The sequence below is a fragment of the Erigeron canadensis genome, chromosome 2 (genome assembly GCF_010389155.1).
Source record: "Erigeron canadensis isolate Cc75 chromosome 2, C_canadensis_v1, whole genome shotgun sequence".
Classification (NCBI taxonomy): domain Eukaryota; kingdom Viridiplantae; phylum Streptophyta; class Magnoliopsida; order Asterales; family Asteraceae; genus Erigeron; species Erigeron canadensis.
The window spans coordinates 31,369,274-31,392,008 of NC_057762.1; the positions used below are offsets into that span (position 1 = coordinate 31,369,274).

The 22,735-nt window shown below is 33.9% G+C and overlaps 3 protein-coding genes across 5 annotated transcripts; all 3 read left to right on the forward strand.

The window, feature by feature from the left end:
• The first annotated feature begins 253 nt into the window (after nt 1–253).
• Nucleotides 254–4,511, forward strand: LOC122588851. 2 transcript variants are annotated; one of them, XM_043761066.1, is made up of 7 exons: nt 254–679; nt 928–946; nt 1,119–1,537; nt 1,865–1,907; nt 3,208–3,399; nt 4,112–4,146; nt 4,248–4,511. In XM_043761066.1, the coding sequence occupies exons 1-7, from the start codon at nt 338–340 to the stop codon at nt 4,353–4,355; spliced, it is 1,158 nt and encodes a 385-aa protein (XP_043617001.1). In that variant the 5' UTR covers nt 254–337; the 3' UTR covers nt 4,356–4,511. The 2 variants fall into 2 exon arrangements, with proteins under 2 accessions (XP_043617001.1, XP_043617002.1); XM_043761067.1 differs by having other exon boundaries at nt 4,251–4,511.
• A 3,204-nt stretch (nt 4,512–7,715) lies between these two features.
• On the forward strand, nt 7,716–11,795 carry LOC122588852 (anaphase-promoting complex subunit 6-like). The gene is made up of 7 exons (XM_043761068.1): nt 7,716–8,193; nt 8,560–8,599; nt 8,734–9,143; nt 9,596–9,638; nt 10,377–10,601; nt 11,365–11,399; nt 11,510–11,795. Exons 1-6 carry the CDS (start codon nt 8,080–8,082, stop codon nt 11,394–11,396), a joined length of 864 nt encoding a protein of 287 aa, XP_043617003.1. The 5' UTR covers nt 7,716–8,079; the 3' UTR covers nt 11,397–11,399; nt 11,510–11,795.
• Nucleotides 11,796–17,115: 5,320 nt separating this feature from the next.
• On the forward strand, nt 17,116–22,665 carry LOC122588716 (rhodanese-like domain-containing protein 8, chloroplastic). 2 transcript variants are annotated; one of them, XM_043760885.1, is made up of 8 exons: nt 17,117–17,680; nt 18,077–18,130; nt 18,768–18,917; nt 20,033–20,195; nt 20,523–20,614; nt 20,959–21,062; nt 21,573–21,848; nt 22,286–22,665. In XM_043760885.1, exons 1-8 carry the CDS (start codon nt 17,333–17,335, stop codon nt 22,413–22,415), a joined length of 1,317 nt encoding a protein of 438 aa, XP_043616820.1. In that variant the 5' UTR covers nt 17,117–17,332; the 3' UTR covers nt 22,416–22,665. The 2 variants fall into 2 exon arrangements, with proteins under 2 accessions (XP_043616821.1, XP_043616820.1); XM_043760886.1 differs by lacking the exon at nt 21,573–21,848 and having other exon boundaries at nt 17,116–17,680.
• The last annotated feature ends 70 nt before the right edge of the window (nt 22,666–22,735 follow it).

Genomic DNA, 22,735 nt, shown 5'->3' on the forward strand with positions numbered 1-22,735 from the left:
TTATTTTATGTATGCCCAGATTAGCCCGGTTATAAAGTGACATATTGTTTTCTTAGCTCCCCTGCGAAAATTACAGATTTATGTATTTAAGATTTTAGGTTGATTTTGTCGGATTTACAAAATAGCCACAGTAGAAAAGTGTAGAAAAGTAGAGGGACTATTGATGTAACTTTTGGGGGCATAGCCGAGGTTTGTTTAACCCCCTTTTTGTCAAAATCGATCGAATTTTTTTTTTTATCAATTAACCGGGAAAAAAAAAACACGAGGGAAACCCTAGAAAGAAAGAAAGATAGAATCACCATTTTCAACAACGCTGCTTCCGCGGTGGCGTAAGGAGATGGAAGTGGAGGACGAAGACGACGAAGTGAAGAAGGATAAGAAGCTGATAGCTGAAACGATTGAAGTGTTGAACAATTTCTTCAAAACCGTTTCAGACACAAAGACTGCCGTCACCGCCGAGGAACGAAGGGTGATCTCGTCGGCTTTCGTGAAGATGAGCGCTATCCGTTGCGCTGTCCGTCGCAATCCACCGCCCGCTGCGGCGGATATCAGAGAGTGCAGATCGAAAATGGAGAAAGAGATCTCTGGAATCTGTAATAAGCTCTCAAATCTCACCATCAAGGATTCCTATCGCCGTCATCTTCTTCGCCTCAAATCCTCCCCCTCCTCCACTTACCAGGTTCCCCCCCTTTCTTTCTTTATGTATTTCATTTCTATATATATATATATAGCCAACCTTATTATGTGTGTAGTGTAATTAGTAGAGTTGATCCCTTTTTTAGATATCCATTCTTCTAGACTTTTAATCCCCTATCCCAGATAGCTTCTTTTATTTGATAATCACATGCTTTGTATGTGTATGTCTTAACAAGGCCTTTACTTTATACATGTTTTTGCCTGCGGATTTATCATCAATTGAAAAGAAAGGCTTCAATAATGCACCAAGGTATACTACTTTCCACATATTTTTGCTATTAGTTACCGTCAATAATGGTTGAGTGATGCTAGAGTTACAAACAAATTACAAAGTTTCTGTAAACTAATTAATGCTATATTATACGTGATCTATTTGGTGGTTTCGTTAGTTATACGTTTTGTAACTCGGTCTTATGAAACAGGCACAAGGAAGCAGAACTCTGTAAAGGCTCAACAATTGCAGCAGGGCACTAGTATTACCAAGGAAAACTACTTGGAGAAACTCATCCTAGAGAGGAAGGATTACGACGAAACAGCCCGTTTCATAGAAACGTCTTTACGCATGCACACCACCAAAGAGGATAGGGATGTTCTCCTCAGAGCATACGGGAAGTTCATTAAAGTTGATATTATGTTGCATGATCTCATCAGATCAATCAAGGATTCCAATGAAACTCAGGGAAAAGATCTTAACGTGCCACATTTGATCAGCAACTACAGATCCATAATTGTGAAGGAGCTTTCCGAATGCGATAAGCTGTCTAATCTGACAATTAAGGAAGCTTATCTTCACCATATTTATGAGTTCAAAACACAAGCCAAACCCAAAAAGTATACCCAGGTTAGGTTTTTGAATACTTCATTTTCCTGTAAATATATACACTACTGGCTTTTTTTTTTTCATTTTCCTACTTGTTGTAGACATAAACTATTGCATACATAGTTATTACCGGCCATATTTTTGGTTAATGCAATAATGAAGTGCTTTATTTAAACCTGTGTCCAATTCTGACACATGAAGTTTGAATCTAATTTACTAAACCCTTCATTATTAGAACATTTATTAGTAGCTTTGATATCTTTTTTTTTCCCCAATCCTAATGCTATGTTCCCAGGTTTATTTTAAAAGGAAACATTTATTAGTAGCTTTGCACTTATATGATTTCAGAGGTTTATCAATCAGGAAGAGACTCCAGATATCTTCTTCAAGAGTAAAGTTTCTTTCTCTTTTTTGTCTTATTATCTGTTTAACTTGGGGGCTGTTTGATAAAACAGAAATATTTATCGCCAGATGGTTTAAATTTCGGAATGATTCAAAGACTGTTGAATTTGCTTATGAATGAAATCAATTTGTTTGCTTCTTAATAGACAGAGTAAATTATTAAAATTACCATTTCAACATATCAAGTATGACTAATTTATGATTCGACAAATTAAAAAAATTAAATAAAGAAAACACAATATTATAAATTAAACGATTTAATCACTATTAAGTATAACTTGAAATATCAGTTTACATGTGACAAAATAAAAAGGCTTGTTTATTTTATTCAAAAGTAGCTCCTTAATAAATTATAATGTGTAAAATGAAAAATATAATATGAAAAACAAAGATGGAAACTGGGAAATAATACATATATGAAGGGAAATAAAAAGTGTCTCATGCTGAATGGTTAGGGAGGTTGTGTGCTGCTGAACGGTTATGACGTTTCCATTGAATTCGGAATTTACAATGTTTTCTGCCAAACGACATATTTGCTTACTGAACCACATCAGTTAGAGCCAAGCAAACACCCCTTGAATCATTTTATTCTGGTTTTCGCCTTAATTTGTTCTCTAGCATGTGGATTTCATGTTATTTAGAATTTTTACATCCCATGCATAGTGAGTATATGATTTTTTTTTATTTACCAAGAAAAGGTATCTTTTTCGGATTCCTTATCTAAGCCAGTTAAATATTGATTTCTCCATGAGATGATTATCCAAAATAATGTATGTCTAAGTTGTGTTTTGTGAAATGGTTATGGAAGCTCTAAATCACAACATAACTATGAATCATAAATTTATCCAAAAAAACATAAAACTGACAACCTTAATTTACAACATTGACAGGGTCACCTACAAATTCAGAACTTTACAAAGTGTAATATGTACATTTTAAATTTGAAACCTTTTGCTATGTTGAACTGTTTCTGCTTGTTTTGAATTAGATCATACATGTTTGTCACAATTTACAAGTTAAATTGTTGCAGAGGTATGATAGTCATGAACTTTTTTAATCTTCATTGATTCATTTTGGCATAGGTTGCTTCATGTAAACGATTGTAAGTTTCTCTAATGAACATAATCTAAGATTAATCACAATCTGGAATTCCATGTTTTTTAGAATCCTTATATCCCTTGCATATATAGTGCATGATTCTTTATGTGTGTGTGTGTGTATGAGCCAGTCAATAATCATATTTTCAAAGAGGTAATTACCAAAAAATGATATGTCTAAGTTGCATTTAGTGAAAGGTGGGTCGTCTTCTGGAGGCTCCAAATCACTGAACAGCATAAACAAGCAGCCACACATTCATGAAGATTTTGACAAGGATGACTATTATGACCACAACAAGTGTATCGAGGAGGAAAGAGAAAGACGTGTTCCACGATTTGGTCAAATTGGTAATTGGGACCCTATAAATGGAGCAATAGGAGCAGGTAATTTTCATATGATTCTTTCGTTCATCTGATCATATATTAGGCTTTATTGGATACATTTATCACTGAATGCATGTCGTACGTTGCACTTAGTTAACTATACTAGATATGTTATTTCAGGATATTTACATCTTGAATTTTCTGTTAGAATGCCATTTTGTAAGTTTTGAGACAATCTGTAGTGATGGATTTGAAGACTGGTAAATTGCATCTACAACTATAAATCTACATATCCCACCATGTTGTATACTAGTAGTCACTAGCCAGGGTACAAAACTTCACCAAGCTTGTAATCTTGTGTTGCGTAAAGGGTGTACAAGGTTATGACATGAATATTGGCTTATAGACCTTAGGGTCCAAGTAGCTAGGCTTAGGTTAAAGATATTGGCTCAAACGTTGTTATATGCAAGTTTTACCTGCCATATTGGTGGAATTTGAGTTATAGTAAAGACAACTCGGTCTATTACAACATATTTAATCTTATGATGTCATGTGGAATTCTTCTCAAGCTAGAATTACCTGCTGCATGTCCTTTTTCACCATCAATAAATCTACCAAGATTCGTATGTTTTGTCACCAGTGCCACCATAGGTGACTTGCATATTCTTTTATTAGTCAAAACATGGACTAGTATCAGTAGCATGCTCCCCGTGCATTGAATATGCTTGTTTTTGTATGTTAAATTTATATATTCTTCTTTCACTTGCTGCAGATCTTTTGCATGCTCCTGTAAATCATTCAGTAAAGGTACTTTAATATAATCTGGCTTAATTAATACTTGGACCGCTTTTGTGTAGTTGGAATTGTTATAATTGACTGTGATAAACTGTCTCCTTGTCTTCTGTAAGCAGGTGGAACATCAGACTTATTATGATATGATGAGAGAGGCATGTAAGCCTCATGATACATTTCCGAAGTATTATGTGGCTTGCTATGAGCTTTTTGATGACTTTTAAGAAAGAAAATTGTGTGGTTGTAGGTGAAGCAGATCATGCATGGATATTTAGATCTTATGTCTTTGTATCGAACTATGTGTAGTCCTAACTTGTATCTTGACAAAACAGATGTTTTATGGATACAATAATTTTATGCATGTTTTATTTTATGGTCAATACGTAGTGTACTTTTTCTGTATCAAACTACATTATATCAAGTAGATGCGTGCATGTATACACCAGAAGGGTATAGATAGATGCATAAAATCATTCAGATTGTGGTGCGTGCCAGTTTGTTATGTAGAGGGGATCTTTTGTGAGCTACACATTAATGTTTCGGGTAAAACTAAATCACCGACTAATCAATTTTTTTCACCAATTAAGTTGTTGCAAACACCAGTGACTTCATATGTCATGCATGATTGGTGTTATGGTGTGATTAATTCACTAAAAATGTAAAAGATCCAAAACATACCTATACTGTTACCAATGTTTTGAAAACCATATTGGTCTGACCGGTCCACCTGGGACCGTCCATGTGACTGGTCCAATCAACCCGATTAAGCTGGCTTCCAAATAACCGTCCAGGTTGAACGAGACGAACCGCTTAGCGGTTGAACCTTTAAAAGGCCAAAGTGAGTCGGGTATTAGACCACACAAGGTGCCTCGCCGGAAAATTCCTTATTGGTGGATTAATTCACTAAACATGTAAAAGATCCAAATCATACATACTGTTTTCCAAATTACCGTCCACGTTGAACCAGACGAACTGCTTAGCGGTTGAACCTTTAAAAGGCCAAAATGAGTCACATAAAGTTTGTGGTTAACCCTAATAATCAAGTTTCATCCTTAACTATCTGAAATTACACTGACAGTCTTTTTGGGGAAGATAAGGATCACATCTAGTCCTTTATACAAACGGACGTTTTCTCTGATCCGTTAACTCCCAGCACATGAGGGGTATTTGTGTCTTTTCGCACTCTAAAGGACCAAATTTGATATGCCATCATCTTTATCAACTAACCCCAAACAACCAACATTATCATCTAGCACCACAAATCCTTTATCCAGATCTTTCATCAATTCATCAAATCAAACTCCATACACTTATTCTAACAAATACATATATAATTTGACGAACACTAAAATCCATACATACATGATACATATAAAGTGTGTACATATACACTAATAAGAATTCAATACCAAATCATATTTATTACCCAATAAGAATGTTCCAACTATAATATAATGGTTGGGGTTAAATTGGTAAAATGTTAGGTTTTTATATTGGGCCTATTACTTGGAAAGTCATCCAACTTGTCCCAAATACTTTTTTCAGGGTCTCAACAAAAAAATGTTTTAATGTAAGGAGAAAACCCAGTTAACAAAAAAATGTTTTAAAAGTGAAAATTTTAGTGGTTTTGATGGTTCTCATCCTTGTTATATTCACTATACACATATAACAAAATAATAATGACATGTTTAATAACAAATGCATTCTTGTATCAACTATTTTTCTCAATATACTTTTCATTATAAAAATTATTGTTTCATAATAAATGTTATATCTACCCAACTTTAAAAAATAAATTATAAATAAAAATCTAAAATTCTTAATAATTATTTTTAGAGTTAAATGCAAGAATGGTCCCTATGGGTTGTCACTTTTTGCAACGGCATTCTCTCTCTTAATTTTTTTGCAATCGTGGTCCCTGAAGATATGTTTCAGTTGCAACGGTGGTCCCTCACTAATGGAACCGTTAGTTAGTGTCGTTAAGTTTCTCATGTGAGTAGCACATGAGAGGTATTAAAGTCCTTCCTCCTACATAAACAGAGGGGTGTTCAAAAGTTTTGATACCTCACATAATGTTTACAAAAATTATGCCTAGAAAAATGGTTATTTTATTCCCAAAAATCGATTTATTAAAAAAAAAAACAATAGGTTAGACGTGATTTGTATTGTCACCGGGGAGGTAAAAAACTGTTTAAGCATATTTCTACACTTAGGTATTAGAAGTGAATCCTAGATCTATAAGACGTATTTGGAGAAGATTAGATTGTTGCTACTTCGGTTGGCGGTTCCCAATTGGTGACCACAAGATGTGACGCCATAAGCCGAAGTAGGCTAAAGATTATGTGAGAGAGAGTAGAGAAAGAGAAAAGTCCTTTGGTTGGTTCCTTAATTGGACCTCTATTTATAGAGGTGGAGTTGCTAGGGTTTAAGTATTTGGGCCATGGGCTTTACAGGTTTGGGCCTGAACCAAGCCCATGACTTAACCTAGAAGAGGTCATGTTCAGGTCTGGGTTCAGGAGCCTCCGTAGCTTAGATCCAGAGGCTACGTCAGGAGCCTCAACAGAGGAGGGTCCGGAGGCTATGTCAGAAGCCTCTATGGAGGAGGGTCCGGAGGCTATGTCATGAGCCTCTCTGGAGGAGGGTCCGGAGGCTATGTCAGGAGCCTCAATGGAGGAGGGTCCGGAGGCTAAGGAGCCTCTATGGATCAATCCGGAGGCTATGTCCGGAGCTTCTTAGGAGCAACCATGCTCAAGTCCGGAGGCTACGTTTGGGCGGGAGCCTGGTAGCCTGCATAAGGTATAAGAGAGATTATTATCCCAAAGCTATTAGGGAGATGGTACATCATCAAACCCCCCAGCCTAGCGTTGCATCGCAAGTAATGGAGCGTTAGGCTAGTATTCAAATATTGAGGCTTTGTTGGGTGCCTCCATGGAGGAGGGTCCGGAGGCTATGTTAGGAGTCTTTATGGATCAATCTGGAGGCTATAACCGGAGCTTCTCAGGAGCAACCATGCTCAAGTCCGGAGGCTATATTTGGGCTGGAGCCTGGTAGTCTCCATAGGGTTGAAGAGAGATTATTATCCCAAAGCTATTAGGGAGATGGTATATCATCAAAAACCATTCAAACAAATTGACCCTTTTAAATAACAACGAAATAGGGAGTCCATAAGGTATGAGTGTATTGAATGAATTTTAGTCTCAAAAGGTTAGTTTGATTAATTTTTATATCATTCATATATACTTTATTTACGAACTTGAACATTATGGGGCACGCTTTGAACAAAATATAATTTCAATTGGAGTTTGTTTTAACATTTCCTAATTACTGGTAATTTACTTACGGCACCTATTAGTTTGTAAGCTTAATATATTATACCTTTAATTTTAATTTAAATTTCACCAGTAAATTAATGTTAGAATTTATGTTTGAATAATAAACATTTCAAGAGATGAATTAAATGGTACATAAATTAATGTTAGATATAATGTTAAAATTAGTGATGAGGAATATAGAAGACAAAACCATAATGTTTAGAAAATCTCTTTTGTAATTTACCCTGGAATAAAAGTAGAGGCCGAGGTTTGTTTGGCCCCCTTTAGTCAAAATCGATCGAATTTTTTTTAGCAATTAACTGGAAAAAAGAAAACGAGGGAAACCCTAGAAAGAATGATGGAACCACCATTTTCATCAACGCTGCTGCCGCGATGGCGTATGGAGAAGCAGGTGGCGGAGGACGACGACGAAGTGAAGAAGGATAAGAAGCTGATAGCTGAAACAATTGAACTGTTGAACAATTTCTTCAAAACCGTTTCAGCCACAAAGACTGCCGTTACCGCCGAGGAACGAAAGGTGATCTCGTCGGCTTACATAAAGATGAGCGCTATCCGTTGCGCTGTCCGTCGCAATCCACAGCCCGCTGCGGCGGATATCAGATAGTGCAGATCGAAAATGGAGAAAGAGATTTCTGGAATCTGTAATAAGCTCACAAATCTGACCATCAGGGATTCCTATCGCCGTCATCTTCATCGCCTCAAATCCTCCTCCTCCTCCTCCACTTCCCAGGTCCCCCCCTTTTTTTTTTTCTTTATGCATTTCATTCCTATATATATTTATATATATGGAAAAGTGAGTATGGGGTCTAAGCTTAGATCACGTACAAATATTTTAATATTTGTTTGAATTTTAAATAAATACATGCCCCCATAATTATATATATATATATATATAACATCATCCAAGTTATCCCCATATATATATATATATAGCCAATCTTATTATGCCTGTAGTGTAATTAGTAAAGTTCATCCTTTTTTTTAAATATCCATTCTTCTAGACTTTTAATCCGATACTCCCAACTGTTATATATATATATATATATATATATATGTCCTAACAAGACCTTTACTTTATACATGTTCTTGCCTGCAGATTTATCATCAACTGAAAAGAAAGGCTTCAGTGCAACAAGGTATACTACTTTCCACATTTTTTTGCTATTAGTTAGCTTCAATAATGGCTTCTGTAAACAAGTTTTTGCTATATATAAATGTTATGTATATGGCGGTTTCATTAGTTATATGCATGCTTGGTCTTTTGAAACAGGCACAAGGAAACAGAACTCTGTAAAGGCTCAACAATTACAGCAGGACGCTAGTATCACCGAGGAAAAGTACTTGGAGAAACTCATCCTAGAGAGGAAGGATTACGACGAAACGGCTCGTTTCATAGCAAAATCTGTACGCATGCGCATCACCAAAGAGGATACGGATGTTCTCTCCACAGCCTACGAGAACTTCATTAGAGTTTCTAGAAAGCAGCTTAATGTCATCAGATCAATCCGGCAGGGTGGAACCGAGATAATAGATCTTCATATAATCAACAACCACAGATCCAAAATTGTGAAGGAGCTTTCCGATGTTTGTGATAAGGTGTCTAATATGACGATTAAGCAAGCTTATCTTCACCATCTTCATGAGTTTAAAACGCACGCCAACCCCAAAACGCATACTCAGGTTTGGTTTTTTGAATATTTCGTTTTCCCTTAAATATATATACCACTGTCTCTTTTTAAATTGATGCTTCCTTCTCCTAGCTGCAAATTTGTTTATGATATAGGTGTCTGATGTTAGGATAACCGATCATTACTTTGTCTAAATATCTTTATGTGCTAGTTTATTTATATAAATATAGCAGGCCATATTTTTCATAGATGAACAATGAAATGCTAAAAACCTGTGTCTAACTTGACACATGAAGTTTGAGTCCTGTTTATTAAACCCTTCACTTTTACATCATTCATTACTTGTTTCTACTTCCTTTTCGATCTTGAAATGTTATCTGGTCAGTTGGTATGACTGAGCTTTCATGGTCTTTTGTATGTAGCAAGTAAGAAGTCTCAGTGATGTTATTATAGCTATGGAATTTATTTGATATTCCTTTATTTATTGCGCTTATTTGATTTTAGAGCTTTATCAATCAGGAAGAAACTCCAGAAATCTTCTTCGAGGGTAAAGTTTCTTTCTCTTTTTTCATCTCATTATTATATTAACTTAATCATTTTATTCTGGTTTTCGTCTTAATTTATCGTCTAATATGAGGCATGATTTTCAGAATTCATACATCTCACGCATAGTGCATGATTTATTTTATTTACCATGGAAATTAATCTTATTTGGAAGTCTTACTTTAATATTAAGAAAATGTATAAGTTGCATTTTGTGGAATGGGTTCAAGAAGCTCCAAATCACTGGACAACATGACTAAGCGTTATAAGTTTATCAAAAAAAGTAAACGTAAACTGACAAGATTATTCACAATTATGACAGGCATCAGAAGTTTTACAAACGTAACATGCAAATCTTCATAAAAGTTTGAAACTTTATGTTATGTTGAACAGTTTCTACTTGCTTCAAATGAGATCATACATGCGTGTCTTAAATATAGACAAGTCAAGTTGTTACAGAAGTAAGATAGTCTTTTACTTTTATTAACTCAGCTGATTCATTTTGGCACATAACATAATGATGTTTAGTATAAAATGTACATGTTACTTCATGTAAAAGGATTGTAAGGTTATTTAAAGAGCTTACTCTTGTACGATTAATCACAATACGGGATTCCAAGTTTTTAAGAATCCTTATATCCAATGCATAGTGCATGATTCTTTATATGTGTGTATGTTTGTGTAAGCAGTCAAAAATAAGTTCATTTTTTACCAAAAATTGATACGTCTAACTTGCATTTAGTGAAAGGTGGGTTGCGTTCCGGACGCTCCAACTCACCGAACCGCATAACAAAAAAGCCACACATTTATGAAGATATGGAGGATGATGATGAGGATGAGGATGAGGATGATGATGAGGATGAGGATGAGGACCACTGTAAGTGTTATGAGGAGGAACTGGAAAGTAAATTTCCTCGATTTGGTCGAATCGGTAATTGGGACCCTATATATGAAGGAATGGGGGCAGGTAATTTTCAAATGCTCCTTTTGTTCATTTCATCATTTAGTAGCATTTGTTGTATATGTTCATTATTGAATGCATGTTGTATATAGCACCTAGTTAACTATAGTAAATATGTTATTCATATGATGTACATGTTGAGTTTTCTGTATGTTTCTCATTAAAAATCTTGTAAGTTTTGAGACAATCTGTAGTGATGAAGTTGAAGACTAGTAAATTGCATCTGTAACTACGAATCTTCGTATCCCACCATGTTGTATACTAGTAGCCAGGGTACAAAACTTTACCAAGTTTGTCATCTTGTGATGTGTAAAGAGTGTAAGTACAAGATTATGACTTGAATATTGGCTTATAGACCTCAGGGTGCAAGTAGCTAGGCTATTATCTCAAACGTTGTTATATGCAAGTTTTACCTGTCATATTGGGTGAATTTGAGTTATAGTAAAAAAATTGGTCTGTTACAACATAATGAATCTTTAGATGTCATGAAAGATGCAATGTTCATCTTTCCAGGAATTCTCCTCAAGCTAAACTTACCTGCTGCATGTATCCTTTTTCATCATCCATAAATCTACCACGATTTGTGTGTTTTGTCACCAATGCCACCATAGGCGACTTAGATATTCGGTTATTTATCAAAGCACCTGTACAATTTCAGAGGACAAGTATCAGTGGCATGCTCCCCGTGCATTGCATATGCTTGTATTTGTAAAATAAGATGATTTTACATGTATGTTGCATTAATATCTCCCTCTTTCACTTGCTGCAGATCTATTGCATACTCCGATAAAAATTCAGTGAAAGGTACTTTATCAATAACGTATAATCCGGCTTAATTAGTACTTGGACCACTTTTGTGTAGCTGGAATTGTATTAATTTACCGTGTTACTGTCTCCTTGTCTTCTGTTAGCAGGAAGGACATTGGAGTTATAATATGATGAGAGAGGCATCTAAGTCCGGAGATACATTTCGGAAGTATCATGTGACTGACTTTGACATGTTTGGTGACTTTTAAGAAAGGAAATTGGTGGTTATAGGCGAAGCAGATCATGCATGGATATTTTGATCTTCTATCTTTGGATCGAACTATCGGTAGTCTTAACTTATATTTTGACAAAACATATGGTATATGGATACCATAATTTTTGTGCATGTATAATGTATTATTTAATGGTTAATATTAGTATTTCTTTTAGTCACAAGTTACATATTCGGATTAGCTCAAGTTTTTAATTGTAAAAAAAACACGGGTTAAAGTGTATGTACTAAACCACCACATCCTTGTTTTTTCATAAGATGTTTTTTGTTTAAATGAACGGGGGACGTGTGAAGGTAATTCATTTGCAAGATGTTTTAAATTAAAAATTTTATAAGATGTTTCCGATTATGGCAAAGAGTCTTACAAAAACTTCTTACAAGATCTTTCAAAAAAAATTTACCCAAAAAAATTAAATTTTTACCCAAGAATCTTGTTTCTTAAGGATGTTTTAAATTTCAGTTTCACTTCAAATAAATAAGTTTAAAGTATCAACAAAATGGTTGAATTTAACAAGAAAAAGGGTATAAAATGTTTGTTTATTATCATGGGTAAGCCTTAAATAAGAAAAAACTATTCTAAAAGAAATTAACAAAATGAAAGGATTAAATTATCCAATAATAAATTTTCCTAATATGTGTTTATATGACACATATGCACCGACTTCAAATTACATTGAAATTAATAAAACCATAAAGACAAATTGTAATCAAATTTTTTATTTCAAAAAAATTTTTATGGAACGTAGTTCTCTGAAAATTCGAATGATATCTTACCCAAAGGACATAGAGTCATAGAGACCGTTAAATGAGACGAACATGTTGTGACTATAAGCGTTCAAAAAAAAAAAATAGAAATTTATAATGATAAAAACAAGAAAACTGGGATCCTCTTATTTTTATTAATGTCTCTCTTGATAGCTTTATTTTTTTAAAAAAATAAAAAAAATTATAATGGAAGAAGATAAAAAAAAAAAGAAAGTTTTTTTTTACAATGGAACAAAGTACATGTATTTTCTTCACAAAGTACATATAACTTTTTTTTATTATAATAGAACAAGATAAAAAAAAAAGAAAAGAAAACACCTTTTAAAGAGGAAAATAATGAACTTTTAGTCATGTTTGAATAGGTCGAAGAATATCAACCCAGTTGTGTGCAACGGTACAAATGTTTTAATGAGTTGCAAAAAAACCGATTTACATCAACATCTTATTGGAGATGTCTTTAGAAACTATTGAGTATCTTTTTTTTTTTTAATTTTATTGTTCGTGTTTGTCTCTAATTCTCTGTCAATTGTACTTATAACCTTTCGCTAATTTTATTTAGTGAAATCTTGAAAGTTCAAAGAAATACCCAAAATTTATTAATAATAATAATAATAACGCAATACATACCCCAGACGGTGTCCCAAGATACATCATATTATTATTTGGAGTAAACGACATAAATCGTCCCTGTAGTTTAGTCAAATAGTCACGTTTCATCCATGTGCTTCAATAACGTCATGGATCGTCCTTTATAGGAACAAAAGCTTCATTTTTCGTCCTTTGACTATTTGACCGGCAGCCCACTTCCGATAGCCTCCCCACGTGACTCTCACGTGAGGGTATTTTAGTATTTTCCTAAACATAAAGGACCAAAGATGATTGTTTTACTGATATTTGGGAGATATACATACAAATACATGACTGATACACATCACCACCACTAACTTTCATCTTTAATCCAGGAAAAACCTTAAAATCAAATACACATCACCTACCTGATCTTTATCTTTTCATTTTCATCCAAAAACCTAAAATCATATGTGCATACCTAATCTCTATATCTAATAGTTCTATTCCAAAGTAAATAACTTTCAAATTTTAACCCACAAACCACACATTAAAATTCCAGCCGCCCTTTTTCCTTCTATCCATCATTCCATTGTCAATTTTATGATAGTAAACCAGAAACAAGAAAGAAAGAAATATAGAGGTATAAATGAATTAGATCAGTTTTAAAATAATATCCATGTTGGTAGGTAGTTACGGATGCGCGGCTGTAAAATTGGGGAGGAAACGTTGCAGTTGTGGCGAGGGGTTGCTACGGTGACGAGAAAGGAAATGAAGCAGCTACAACCGTTGTTGACTGCCGCTGCTAATATGCTATCATCATCTCTCTTCTTTTTATCAATATATATATATATATATATATATATGAATCTACACTTCTTTTCTTTTATATGAATTTTCCAAATAGATAGGCAATGAAAAGAAAGAAAAAGGCGGTTGAAGTCTTTAGCATATGGAACGTGATTTGTGATTTTGATAAGCAACTGAAAGAATTTTGAGTAGGTTGAATTATATGTATTTTAATTTTTATTTTGAAGTTTATGAATCTGTTTTTGTGTGTATACATAATTACATATACATACAGATCTTGTTTATATATATATATAGTGTGATGATGCTTGAACTTTGAACATTAGATATAAACATAGATACGAAAAAATTAGCTTTTTTTAAATAACTTATTTTGTTGTTGTATATACATATATAGAAACTGAAAATCAGTTTTTTTTTAATGAAGATGATATAATATAAATACATAATATGATCAAGTTTGGTACTTTATGTTTAGGAAAATACTAAAATATCCTCACGTGGGAGTCACGTGGGGAGGTCATCGGAGGTGCGCTGCCGGTCAAAAAGTCAAAGGACGAAACATGAAACTTTTGTTCCTATAAAGGACGATCCATGACGTTATTGAAGCACAGGGACGAAATGTGACTATTTGAGTAAACCACAGGGACGATTTATGTCGTTTACTCTATTATTTGGGATATAATATATAAAATTTATAATGTGTTTTCAAAAACATTAAAAAGTTACATAATGTGTTATATGAACATTAATAGTATTAATGACACTTCGCTAACAATGCTGTATTTTTATAAACAAAATGTGTAGAAAGAATTTAAAGAACGTGTAACAATAGCAAGAACAACGACAAAATGCAAAACAAAAGATGAATCGGGAAAAAAGTATCAAATTAGTTAAAATTTATAAAAAAAAAAGTTGATGGGAGTACAATGAAATAAAGTACTCAATAACAACTAATTTCCGCTGCCATAAAAAAGTTTTGTAATAGAAAAAATTGTCCTTTTGATCAGTAATTAAAAAAAAAGGTGTTTCAGAAAAATGAAATAATGAGAAACATGTTAAACGAAATTAAACCTCAGTCGCCTAAAAAGCGGCAGAGGAAATTAAGTTGATGTTGTTGTATAAAACATGCAAACTTGGTCTCACTTACTACGAATATCTCTGTAAATTGACTAATAAGGAATATTAATTTTGTGCATGGATCTGTACGTGGACCCGGATGAGTCTCATGGATTGTTATCAAAAAATTGAAGAAGAAATTCATAAAGGCAGAAGGTCAAGCCATGTATCTGTTGGACCAGATAGACCAACTTTCGGGGGCTCCAATATACATAAAAGCTGGTTGTTAGCAATATACATATTATTAGACAGATCGATCCTCAACTTAATAACAGTTATTTCAATTGCTCACCTGCTCAAAATGACAGGCTTCTTGAAACTGATCCTGGTTTTGATCGCGTTGAATATACATATCTGCAAAAAAAGATGGCCAAGTATTTGCGTGATTATACAATCTCGCTAGTTGAGAAACGTAAAACTGGAGATAAGTTGGCATTAATTGCTGGATTTTGTGATGAGACGTTTTCGATCATGTTATGAAAGGGCGGGCGTCTATGAGTTATGATGAGCTGAGATGGTGGAGGTTAAGTGTTGTTACTTATATTCATTTAATAATAGTGGTTTTTCTTTACAATTTTTCTTATTTGTATATATATATTCTTTGCAGTTTAGCCGAGGTATATGGATTACATTTTTTTCGACGTTGGGTGATGCCTATTTCTACGAAACAGCCATAGTAGAAGCCGTGTTGGATAATATGGCTAAGCAGACCAATTAAGGTAATCGTATATATATTGCATTAAAATTTATGAACTTTGTCTAATTTTCATGTACATAGATCAACAACCTGTATTGAGCGGCATAAGTTAGAACATAGATATTGCATCAATTTCTGGGGTTATGAGTTAGATAATCAGATGTTGCATTTATATATTTTTTTTCTGGGATTTGTTTAACTTGCCTCACATTTTGTCGAACCACAAATTCCACAAAACTCCATTCACCTCCATTCTATAAAGAATCAAAAAGGCGAAATGGGAATTGATTTTTGATTCTCCAAGTCCATTCTTAGTAGCTAACAAACAAGAGATAGATTCTCAATTCCATTTCTCAGCATTCCATTCTTCCCAACCAAATACCCCCTTAAACTTAAATAGGAAAATTGATACCTTCATAATTTTGGCAGATATTATCCCATAGGGGTGTTAATCAAACCGTCAAACCGTCAAAACCGGACCAAACCGGGATACTTAGATTGGTTTGGTCGGATTGAGTTGTTAAAGCCTGGTCTGACGTTTTAATATTTGAAAAACCGGGTTCCTTGGTCCGGTTACGGTTTGAGCAAAACGTAAACCGTCAAAAACCGGACCGGATCAAAAGATATATATGTGTATACATAATATATTTACTTCACATATTTATCAACTTTTAACGAAGATATTCTACTTACATATTTTAGTATTATGCGCAATATATTATCAGGTATTTTAGTTAAGATATATTATATAAAAAAAAAAAGTTTTGGTAGACAATTATAAGATATTCTAATAAACATTTATTTATATTATATATATAAATATACTTTTTCTTTCATTCTTTCCTATTTTTAGTTTATCCTTTTATTTTTTTCATCTTTATTACTCCACTATTTTCCACTCAAAGATCAAAATTATAAGACTCGAGTCCTTCATCACCTTTAATATTTCATATTTTGTGAGTATAAAACACAATATAATTGTAACTTTATTAGTGTTTTTATTAATAATATTAAGATCATAGTGTTCGTGATATTTATTTGAGTAATAAAAGAAAGAAAAAAATATATATACGAAATATATATGCATAAAATTATTTGGGGATAAAAATGAAAAAAAAAAAAGAAATCACGAAACCGTTGAACCGGTCAAATCGGACCGGCTTACATGGTTTGGTTTGGTCTGGTTTGGTTTGAAATAAGTTGAAACCGCGAATCCTGGTTTGGTTTGAGATTTAGTCAAAACCGGACCACGAACACCCCTATTATCCCATAGGTTTTTTGGCCAGCCCTTTTTTATATTTTATATCTAAACCTGGTTGGAATTGAAGTAATTCAAATCAAGATTATCCATGGATTTTAATACAAAGCATCTGCATGGATATTTTGTTTACCTGATTAAAATAAAATTATTTCAATAAAGATTTCAATAGTTATCTCTATAGATAATTGATTGGGCTTAAAAAACTTTAAGGAATCCATCATCCAAAATATCATATATCCTTTTCCTAAACCCCTAAATACATATTAAAAAAAAAAAAAAAAAAAAAAAGCCTATTCTTAAAAAAATCTTGATTCTCACTCGCTGACCTATCCCGATATCCGAGTTTCGCAACAGGACGATTTATGTAGTTAACGGATTGAAGATGCCTGGCGTTTAAACTTGACTATTGGGTTCTTTCTTTCGAACGCATAAGATAGAGTGGATTGAAGAGTGAACCCACAAAACAACCATTTTATTATATGGGTTCTTCTTCAACATTAACCTTAACATGTTTGCCAAACATTTGCCCAACTATTTCCCAAAGTAAGAATTACATCATCATCAAAAATCCAACATCATTTCCACATAAAGTTAGTAGTAGAAGCTCTAATAATAAGAATAATGTTATAAAGTTTCAATCTTTATTAATATCTTGTAGTAGTAGTAGTAGTAGTAATTTCATTTCCTGTTCAAGAAAACCCAACTGGGTAAGAAAACAAAATGAGCACGATGATAAAAAGATCGATTTTTTAGTTGTTAATTTCTATAAATTTGTGTTTATAAAACACCCTGAAGATGAAGTCTCCAAACACCTTCAGTTTCTTGAGGTGATCCCCCCATTTCATTCTCTCTCTTCTTCTTTTTTTTCTAATATCTTATCTTGTTAGTTTTTTAATATTATATAATATATACATATATATATACACACACACATACATATTATTCTAGTCTTCTGTATATTGTACACAAATTGTAAATATTTGTGGATATTTACATTTCTGAATAATATAATTATGAAGTTGATGAATGATGATGGTGTTTTAGGGATATTTGGATGTATAGTTGGACTCAAGTTACTTCTTTGTAAAAGCTAATATAGAGTACCATATATAATAATGACTGTTTAGTTTAGCTCACTGATTCTAATACTAGTTTTTCGAGTTCCGATAATCACTTCATATAAGCATATAGTAATTTTGTTACCTTGTGGTGATCGCGTATAGGGTCGTGACATTCATGGTCGGATATACATAAACGAACAAGGAATCAATGCTCAGGTAATTCATTCTTGAAAATCATAATTGCATTGAAGTTTCTTGCCTTTTGTCACCCCTTTTTGTGTTTCTATGTTGAACTTTGAACTTAATGAATTCAACACATTCTTAGAATTTAGAGGCGACAAAATGGGTTACTTTTAGGACTTCTTTTTGGTTTCTGGAATCCTGGTACACCATGGTATAGACACCACCTTTGGTGGGTCAAAAGTTCATTTTGTGAACGCGGACGTGGCTCCTATCAGATGTGTCCAAAGTTGCTAAAAGTGCTATCAGATAACTAAAACGTCTTGAATCATTTTACTTTAAGTAGCATTTAAACATGCTTGTTTTGATCTTATGTTATACATTAGATAAGCTATATATATAATGTAATATAAAAAAAGTCCTCTTTCTGACCCTAACCTGTCAGGGTCCATATTCAGTGTTACCAATTTGACCTTTTACCTGCCCTGCACGTTTTTTTACCTTTGCCTTAGCTGTCATTCGTGGTGGAATCTGTTCATTTTATGTCAAATACACATAGAATATGGATGCAACCTGATGTATTGATAGATTCATAAGTTTATTCAATGGTGTTGCAAACACTGATTTGACTTTGAGATAGTTCTTGACTTTTATTGTTAGTAAATATGTGCAGTACAGTGGACCATCAGAAGATGCTCTTGCATACGTGAGCTGGTTAAAAGAAGATGAGAAGTTTAAAGATATATTAGTTCAAATATCTTCTCCTATTCATAGGCATGCTTTCCCAAGACTCAAATTGCGGTATAAACCTTCCCTTGTACAGGCAAGCTACCTGTTCTGTTGCTCATTCATCTCATTTTATAGTGTAAAAATAAGTTTTGCTATCGTAATGCATTCATCTCATATTGTATTGTATTACTATAGTTTTCTAATCATATTCAAAACAATTTATTTATTAAAAAAAGGCAGTTGTGGTAGGCTTTTCTCACATGCGTGTCAATGATCATAAACACTAATATGCCGTCATAGGAACTTCTAGCCTTCATGGCAGTTTGGTCATCAATGTTCTCATTAGGGTAATAATTCCACCGTAGGGAGCAATAGTTATTAATTCTAGGATAACTTTAATGGTGAATAAATTTTGCCACTGAGATAGAATGAAATGTATGTATCATTGGGCAAGTTAATATAGCAACTTGCCAACTAGGCAAAGTATGTGCTGTGATCAACTGATGGATGCTGATGCATATAGAGGACAAAGATCAATAAATAGTGAGTAATAGATTGGAATAGCCTGCCTCATTGGAAATATAGTATTATGATATGATCCCACATCGGCCAAGTATGGGATTGGTTGGTGGTTAATTAGTCTAGGTGTCCCATCCTCCTTTGAACTAGCTTTTTGGAGTGAGTTTTACACCTAGCTTATGCTTGATGCGAACCTGTTATGGGATGTGTTCGTATCATATAGCATATAACTACATGAGCTAATATTACTAAGGATATATGTTCATTTCAAGGCTGTTAGTCTAAATCAATAGCAACGGTACAATTGTCCAGAAGTTGAGTTCAATGTACACGTGACAATGGGCGTGGCAGGTACTTGTTCAAAACAGGGTTGGGTTGAAAGAGGCTGGATAGTGTTGACCCTAAGACACCTTTCTAATTTTAATTGCTTTATATAGGTGTTTCTAATATGATTATCCAAACCTTGAATTAAACAATTAACGAGGTTGTATGTAGTGAAAAAAGACTTTAAGGCAACTTCCGAGCCATTTGACCCATTTTTCTTTTAACTGATTTGGTGCATCTCAACTGTTTGAGATAAAAGACAACTCAAGCGACTTGGTGATTGGTAAATGGGTCAAGTTGCCACCTCTATGTTTCAACTCAGGTGTTGTTCAACATTTGTCTGAACATTATTATTAATTTCTTCAGTTGGAAGGAGGGGTATCACATCTTCCTTTGGTTGACTCGTCTATGCGAGCAACACCTATTACACCAGCTGAATGGAGGAAGAGAGTGGAAGCGGCAAATAACCTTGATGTTTCATCATCTTCCAATCTAAATGGAGATGTCATTCTATTGGATGTGAGAAATGGTACGTCTTCTCCTTGTTTACTTGTATACTTTGTTATTCAACAAAGCAAGAAACTATTGTTTCGCCACAAAACAAGAATCTACCGAGAAGACCATTTATTGTTTCACCTTAAATGAGTTTTCATTGTATTTGTTTGGTTGTTTACGGTATCTCATGCTACTTAAAAATTAGATTATATATTGCTTATGTCAAAGAGCAGATTTCAGAAGAGAAATCTCTATATGTTATTCATACATATTATCAATGTCATTTCCCAGCAACAATCTATGTTTATTGTAACGACCTTTAGACACTGCTCACGTTACAGGTCTTGATTCTTGTTGCCAGGTTATGAATGGGATATTGGTCATTTTCGTGGAGCTCTCCGCCCAAATGTTGACTGTTTCAGGAGCACAACATTTGGGATTTCTGGATCAGAGGTATAACTTGATCAACATTTGCATAGAAGTCCAGTATTGGTGGACTGCAAATTATGATCATGTGAAGTTGAGCGTAGAGGTGACAAAATAGGTGGGCTGTGCAGGATGGGTAACATGTCGACACAATTTCAGAAAAGAGTGGAAATATAAAGTGTGATTCAATAACATCCAATTTCTGAGTGAATGGCTCAAAATTGTCACCTCTAGAGTGAAATTGTGAACTGCTTTCTCTAATATAAAAGTTCCATAAGCCACCAATTTTTTTCTAAGTATTTTGATCACATATACGATTTGGTAGTAAAAGGTTCCTAACAATTTGTATTACGTTTATCTACATGATATAGGACATTGCTACAGATCCTTTAGCTAATGTTAATAAAGAAAACACGGAGATATTAATGTATTGCACAGGAGGCATACGTTGCGACGTATATTCTACTATTCTAAGGTACCCATTTCATCTCTCCTTATTTTCATTTTGTAATTAATCTGCAATTGATATCAACACGGACTAATTAACAGCATGATGATACTACTTTAAAGGTGGCAAAATGAAGGGTTGGGCAATGGGTACGGTCCAAATGGGTAATTGTTGGTACTGGGCAAAACTGATCACTTTCTTGTCAAAATTTTTATCTTGTAAAGAAATAGTTTGTGTTAAATTTATGTTATTTTTTTTTATACATAAATAATAAATTGGTCTCTTCTCGGCTCGATTGACATGCTTGACCTGTTTCCTTTTATGCTACTGTGTATTTTATATAGTTTACCAATTTGACCCATTCATTGAATCATTACCAGAATCTACTCTGTTATTAGTAAATGGGTCAAATTAAAACCTAGGTGGCTCTGTTATATTTCCAGGCAAATTAGGCTTACAGATCATTGTTTATATTCTGAAACTAGAGTTATATAAATGTGTGAATCTCCTTTCATTAAAAACCTTACATTTTGATAGACAAAGGGGTTACAAAAAGTTGTACACGTTAAGAGGAGGAATTTCACACTATCTAGAGTCTGAAGGCCCAGTTGAATGGATTGGAAATCTATTTGTATTTGACTCCCGGCTCTCTTTGCCACCTTCTAAGATTAATCATGATGCCACAAGTAATGGAAGCATAGCACACGAAGTTCATGATAATGTTGTGTTTGCTAAATGCTATATTTGTGGCTCACAAGTCTCCGAATTGAGGCATCGAAATTGTGCTAATCTCGACTGCAACCTGCTACACTTGTAAGTATATAAAGAACATTATTCTGTTGCATCCTCAAGACCTCAAATTCATGTGGGTCGAGTAAGTCAAATGTTGAGATCTTCTTGTTATCAACTTATATCATATGTAGCATTTAACTTATTTTCAAACTAAGATACAGAAAGCAAAAAAAATGTTTGCAGGCTTGGCCTGACCGACTCATTTTAACAAATTAGTCAACCTGCTCATACTGCCACCATCTTCAACAAAATCTAAAGAACACACTCCTTTTTACGTATTTGGTAACATAAGTAGATATCATATATCATGGAAAAGTTATATATATTAAGGCATTTATGAAGTTCCCAGTCAGCTCTTTTTTTATTATTATTATAAATCTTGGATTATTCATTTTCTTATATCCTACTCCGTATTTTATGTGATCATAAAAATATGCTACGCTTGTTCCCATTTTCAGGTGTTGTTCAAGCTGTATCAGTGATTTAAAAGGATGCTGCTCCCCAAACTGTACATCTGCTGCTCGGATTAGACCTGTGCTTCCAGGTCATGAAAGATACAAAAAATGGCATCACTACCGAGATACATAGAGAGGGAGCTACACAAGCGGATTTAGTTGACCAGTATTGTAAACAAGTATGGGTGTATTTTGGTAACCTTCAGTTTTCAACCATTTGAAGGAAGCATGTAGTCCGATTATATTTATGTTTTCTTATTGTGATTGATGTATACGAGTTGCAGAATATGGCTTATATCATCCTCATTGGGTGCGACTAGGTTGTAAAGTTACATATTAAAGTTGTTAATTTTGACATGCATGTGGTCAGTTCTGTGCACTCACTGCGCTTTTTTGGTCTATCCCCTTGTTGCAATATTATGTAAAGTAGTTTGGTCAAATATGGCTAAAAAA

Coding starts and splice junctions, on each gene's coding strand:
- LOC122588851 (XM_043761066.1), top strand. CDS start 338: ATGGAAGTGGAGGACGAAGACGACGAAGTGAAGAAGGATAAGAAGCTG. Junction 1,538..1,864: donor AACCCAAAAAGTATACCCAG/GTTAGGTTTTTG, acceptor ATATGATTTCAG/AGGTTTATCAATCAGGAAGA. Junction 4,147..4,247: donor CTGTAAATCATTCAGTAAAG/GTACTTTAATAT, acceptor GTCTTCTGTAAG/CAGGTGGAACATCAGACTTA.
- LOC122588852 (XM_043761068.1), top strand. CDS start 8,080: ATGGAGAAAGAGATTTCTGGAATCTGTAATAAGCTCACAAATCTGACC. Junction 9,639..10,376: donor TCCAGAAATCTTCTTCGAGG/GTAAAGTTTCTT, acceptor ACTTGCATTTAG/TGAAAGGTGGGTTGCGTTCC. Junction 10,602..11,364: donor ATATGAAGGAATGGGGGCAG/GTAATTTTCAAA, acceptor CACTTGCTGCAG/ATCTATTGCATACTCCGATA.
- LOC122588716 (XM_043760885.1), top strand. CDS start 17,333: ATGGGTTCTTCTTCAACATTAACCTTAACATGTTTGCCAAACATTTGC. Junction 18,131..18,767: donor AACAAGGAATCAATGCTCAG/GTAATTCATTCT, acceptor AAATATGTGCAG/TACAGTGGACCATCAGAAGA. Junction 20,615..20,958: donor TTGGGATTTCTGGATCAGAG/GTATAACTTGAT, acceptor TACATGATATAG/GACATTGCTACAGATCCTTT.